General features: G+C 38.0%; 1 protein-coding gene across 1 annotated transcript in view; it reads right to left on the bottom strand.

The window, feature by feature from the left end:
• LOC119413801 (spermatid perinuclear RNA-binding protein) overlaps positions 1–6037 on the bottom strand; it is a 93280-nt gene that overhangs the window by 754 nt on the left and 86489 nt on the right. Inside the window, exons 14-17 of the mRNA XM_037680864.1 lie at positions 4632–4766; positions 4052–4192; positions 3733–3856; positions 2804–2854 (exon numbers count right to left, since the gene is read on the bottom strand). Of these exons, the coding sequence (XP_037536792.1) occupies positions 2804–2854; positions 3733–3856; positions 4052–4192; positions 4632–4766 (451 nt within the window). The remainder of the gene's footprint in view (positions 1–2803; positions 2855–3732; positions 3857–4051; positions 4193–4631; positions 4767–6037) is intronic.

Raw genomic sequence — 6037 nt, forward strand, 5'->3', positions numbered from 1 at the left:
AGTTACCATAGCTACGACTCTGTTGTTACCTGTTAAGGTTGTTAGTTCCCATAGTTATGGCTTTGTTGTTACCGGTTAAGGCTGTTAGTTACGACAGTTATGGCTCTGTTGTTAGTTACCATAGTTACAACTCTGTTGTTACCAGTTAAGGTTGTTAGTTACCATAGTTACAACTCTGTTGTTACCTGTTAAGGTTGTTAGTTACCATGGTTATGCCTCTGTTGTTACCTGTTAAGGTTGTTAGTTGCCATATTTACAACTCTGCTGATACCTGTTAAGTTTGTTAGTTACCATAGTTACGGCTTGGTTGTTACCAGCTTGTTACAGACACAATGAGCTTTCACTAAAGATCCTTTTTTGCATTAGTGTCAATGCCGAGTCAGCGTTATTTTCCAGTCTATAGTTTTCTCAGTTCGTTTTTCTAACCAACTGCTTTAGCCTACTTTCAGCTGTTTTACTACTCCGGAAGTAAAACCTTCAGCTCATTCAGAACATTGCAGTATTGACTTTTCTAACTTTTCATACTTGTTGAAATATTTTAACTTTATTTTACATTTTTCCTAATTTAAATGGAAAACTTTTCAAATCATCATACTTGAGTTTTAGCTTGCAGATTTAGCTTTTAGCTAGTGTTATGCTAGGTTAAACCTTTAGCTATTGTTTTCCAATGTTTAGCTATTGTGATCATTTTAAATTCTAAGGTTATTTGAAATTTTAACTTTTACCAACCGTTTTTCCAACTTCTGGTATTTAGCTACTGCTTGGCTAATCTAATGTTTGATGACTGCTACGGTTTTTCTAACTTTTAGCTACTCTTTTGCTCATTCTAGCTCTTAGTTTGTGTTTTTCCAGATAGTAAACACTACCACAAACAAGCCGTTTACAACTTGCTACTAACAAGTAAGTTTTCCCAGTGACTAAAAGCTACTGTTGCCAACATTAGATTTTAGTTATTCGTTTTTTTCCAAAGTGTAGGTTTTAGCTTCTATGCTTTAAAAGTCTCCACCCCCATCCAAATTTGAGCGTTTAGCCTTTGTTTATCAAATTTTAGTTTGTGATACGATCATTTCAGCTTTATTAACCCAGTTTCAGCTTCTTCAGAGTTTACTGCATTTACACAGAAAACAAAATCATTCTCATCTCCGGCTGCCACCATGACAGCCGGCTGTGTGTGTGTTTTCACGGATTTAAAATCATTGGATGTACATCAACCCCAATTCTGATTTTTACAACATTAATTCACAAAACAAGTTTATAAATTAAAGCTCTTCAGGAACTTGAACAGTTTGAACTTTTTCAAAGTTCAAAAACAACTCGAGACCTGATGAATAAAAACACGAAGCACAAACACGTTCAACAAAAACATTTATTTAGAAAGAACATTCTCTCCAAACGGGTCAAAACGAGATCTTTCTGACGAGAAAGACCGTTTTAACTCAGTGGCTCAAACAGCAAATGTAAACAAAAGGAAAAATGTCTCAGTAAAACTGATCTTTGTAAACTCGTTTTGTTTTCTTAACAGAAAAAACAGAAAAACAAGAACATTCAACATCCAGGAGGAATCGTTAAAGGAATATTCCGCCCTTTATAAAGAAGCTCCAGATTTTAAGCAGTTTGTCATTTTCATTCAGTTCCTGTTTGTTTAAATTTCTTCTTATCAAACTCATTCAGCAGGTGAACAAATACCTAGTTCTCTTGTTTCTAAATTGTACCGTTAAACGTCCGTTTTGCTTAAATTTATTGATTTTTGTATTTTTCAACATTTAATTGAAAGATACAAAATGTAATCCCACACTTTCAACAATGTGGTGTTTTCTCTTATCAAATATTTTAACAGCGAGTTGTTTTTTACAGAACTTAAAACCGCAGCTGCAAAGGTTTTACCAGAAATGCATATTTTACAAACTGAGTTGCTTTTTCTTTGTTTACAAAAACTTGCACTATAGTTGATTTAAAAAAAAATTATTATTAGTTTGTTGGAGAATTTTGAGCTGAAAGTGAAAATGTGAGTGGCTTAGACTTGAACGGAAACACAAAATAAAATTAAAAAAACATACAAAAGTTACAAATCAATAAACACTTCAGCAACAAAAACCAAAAATAAAAATGAAATTAAATTAATGACGTCCAGAAAACAGATAAAATGTGAAAACTGTTCAACTTTTCAGGACAGCAGCTTTAGAAAGTACCGATCCTGTTGGTGTGAGTTTGTTAAACTTTACTCAACGCTGAATGCTTTATAGTCTCCTCAAATCGAAGTTTGTTTAGAAAATCTGTGCAGAAAATGAAAAACACCGAGGAGAGCTGGTTTTTATTCTCTGCTGGCAGCAGCCAGGATCTGTAGCGCTAACAGGAAATCACAATTTCCAACTCAGCAGGTGGCAACACGAGCTCAGTTCACTGAACGGTTTGTGTTTTTGTATCATTAAATGTTCAGTGAAGTAGTTTTCAGATGTTTAAGCCTTTAACTAAATTCTATCTGTGTTTCATTAATGAATCCAGGTGGGTGCAGCTGTAGCTGACGGAGACTATGGTGTAAATAAGTGATGCTCTGACCACACTGCTCAAGAGAGGGTGTTCCTTCAACAAGTTGGTTTTGGCGGGTGGTGGTGGTGTGTCCTAATAGGGGTAGAGGTGAGTGATGGGGTAAGCTGTGGGGACTCTGATGATGGGAACAACTACTGAGGGCAATCTGGAGGGAAAACCTGAGGAAGAACCAAAAATAATAACTCAAATGCTGGGATGAGAGGATGAACAGAAGACTGGACGGACGGACAGATTATTGATCAGGCAGAGGGTTTACCGTAAGCAGGAAGGGCGCCTGCAGGGCTGTAGCCATAAGGAGCGCCAAAACCTGGGAAGAGAAAAAAATACACCGCGATTAATGTTTGGGTCATGTACCTCTGTATTAAGGTCGTAAGGGTTCACTCCATTAAAACATACTTTTTTTTTTTTTTTACAGGTAAAGCTTCTCCCAGTGGCAGAAGAACAAACCAGCCCTGCCAGCGGGGAGCGTCTAAGGTAAGAGGTCACGTTCAGCCATGTAGGACTTGACAACTTCACAAAATAAAATCCCATTGTTCTGTTTATGGATGTTAAAGCGTTCTTTATGTCATGTGTCCAACATAAAGTCTGAAAAGCTCCAGAAAGGTCAGATTAAGAAAATATAACAAAAAAATATATTTATAAAAAAAACTATGGAGATTTAAGTAATTTGACTTACAGTACCTTAAAGTAAAAGCTATAAAAACAAACAATGCATAAATGAATTGAAGAACTAGCATTCCTCAAAATAATGAATGTTGATTATATGATAGAACTTCATGCCATATTTCAAGTGTCTTCCTCAGCTGAAGCTGCAATTTTGATGTATTGGTATGAATTTCAGCTCAGCACTGTTGAGCAAAGTATGCAGAAAAAATAGTTTTGTTTACATTGACTGCATGCCGGAATTTCAGAACTGAACATCAGTATTTATGGAAAACTACATAAGAAAACTTAAACTGCACCATTTCATATCGCTCAGGGAAACTTGTTTATGTTTGAAGTAGAAACAAAATGTTTACAAAAAAGGCAGAGTCTTGAAGGCACCATTGTAAAGCTATGAAGTCATATAATTTACGATCTTTCGTTTCTTCTACATTTAGTCATAGTTTCCATAAAAATCAGTTGGCACCAGATCTTTTAGGGTGAACTTTGAGAAGAGTTCAGGTAGACTTCCATGCGGCTCACCTGGAGGGATGTAGCTGTGCGTAGGCGGGGAGCTGATGTACGGCGCTCTGGGGATCATGGGGATCCGAGGAGGTCTGGCTGCGAGGGTTGGGATGGTCAGCACGGACGCCACGGGTCGTTTCGGCTACACAAACACAGACAGACCATTTCAGGGTAAACTCGGCTGCACTTCATTCATGCACGTGTTCACGCACATGTGCATGACATGTACACAAACTGCATGCGTTATTGCAGAACGCCATGAAATAAAAGTAACATCTGACTAAATGAACGAGGAGAACGATTCGTTCCGAGTTCATCTGTAGGTGTTTGTTCTCACAGGAGGGTTGGGTCGTTTCTTCTTGTTGGTTGCAGACTTGGAGCCAGAGAACAGGCTGTTCAGAGCAACCAGCGCTGCACTGGCTTTGGCTACTTTCTTATTGGGTCCAGTTCCCCGAAAAACCTGTTTGTCCACCTCCACCTGTCGCAACAAACATAAAGAGAAATACTTTTTATAAATCCAGTTCTTGTCTATTTTCCTCATGTACAAAACACACAAGAGTACTGAGCTTAGTTGTCTGATTTGTAAAAAAAAAAAAAACAGTTTGCCCCACAGTAAAATATAAAAAAACGCCTCTGATTAGCAGTAAATTTATATTCATGCAGAAGTTCAGATGCAGTTTAATTTCCATCCCACAGCAATGAACCCAACATCAACTGCTGCAGAGACTCAGTGATTTTATAAGAATAAATTGGTTTCACGTTCAGCTGTCTTTGCTGCCATCTGAAGCCGTTTTGATATGCAGGAAGCAGAAAGTTGCCGAACATCAAACACATTCCCTCCCTCATCAATTGCTAATAAGATCCGGTGAAAACCGGACCGACTGGGAGGGCATTCAGAAAATCGTGTGATATTTTACCTCTATGATGAAGCGTTTGTCGTAGCTGCTCCCACTTTCTGAGATCAGCTCATATTTCAGTCCACGGCGCTTCTCGTTCAGCTCCATCACCGGGTTTTTCCCTCCCGCCGTCAGGATCGGACCTGGAGCTCTGGACTGCAGACAGACAGGGTGAACGCGATCAGCTGCGGGTTTTAAACTCACTTACAGCTTCACAGAGCGCTTCATCAGCTTCTGACTCCAAGGTGAAGATTATTGATGAAAATCCTGCACCTCATGATCATAAAGTGGAACATGGATGACTAAAAACGCACAACACTTTCAGGCTGAGCCAGAGACGTCCTTCCACATGGATGTTGTGTAAATGGATTTAGGAGGCATTTGGGGTGGGGGGGGGGGGGGGGGGGGGGTTGACCTGCTGCATTTACCCCTCTGAGAATCATCACGATAAGAAGAACGTTTGGAGAAATCGAGGTAAGGCCTTCAAACCTATGAAAACTGTACCAGCTGTCATGCACGATGGTGGCAGCATCATGCTGTGGGGCTGGTGCATCACATAAAGTGGATGAAATAATGTAGAAGGAAGAATAATTCCAAATTCTACACAGTTGAAACTCAGAAAAATGAACCCAGACACAGATCTGAACTGTTTCTGATTGAATAAAACAAACTAATATCAAGCTTATGGAAGCAACTTTTTAAAGTCACCATCAATCAAATTCAAAATTTGTGGACAAAAAGCCGGGACCCTGGCAGCAAACAAACATTTATACAAACACTACTACCTCTGCAAAGAAGAAATATCCAGAAATACATCGCTTGTTGATGGATATTTTTACACCGTGTGGTCGAGGTGCAACTTGTTGAGGGGCGTTTAACTCAATATTATGTTGAATCCATGCCCGGATTAAAATAAATACACAATAAAATCAAACGTGTGCACTCTGTTCTTGTTTCAAAAATCATTCCACCTCAGAAAAAAAAAGTTCAAATAAAATCACGAAGACTCGAGTTAACACGAGATTCATGCTTGTGATGAATGTAAACTACAGCTTCACACACCTGACAGTAAAGGATTACACTTCGGCTGCATTCACTGAGACTCTGACACGAAACATTCATTTAGTTCAGAACTCTGTTTCTCTCAAAAAACAACTAACAATTTATTATACAATACGTACAGTACATGACAATTTATAAGTGCAGGGCTAAAATTGTGATCAGTTAAGTCATTGGCTGTTACAAGTTTTAGATATATGCTGATTTAAAGTTTAACTTTAGGATGTACATTTGTGCAGATGTCTTTGCCCAAATTGGCTAGAAAAATGAGACATGAGATAAATGAGACATGAGATATGATATATATGAGATGTGTGTGTGTATGTATATATATATATATATATATATATAATATATATATATATATA

The sequence above is a fragment of the Nematolebias whitei genome, chromosome 8 (genome assembly GCF_014905685.2).
Source record: "Nematolebias whitei isolate Nwh7 chromosome 8, NemWhi1, whole genome shotgun sequence".
Taxonomy (NCBI): domain Eukaryota; kingdom Metazoa; phylum Chordata; class Actinopteri; order Cyprinodontiformes; family Rivulidae; genus Nematolebias; species Nematolebias whitei.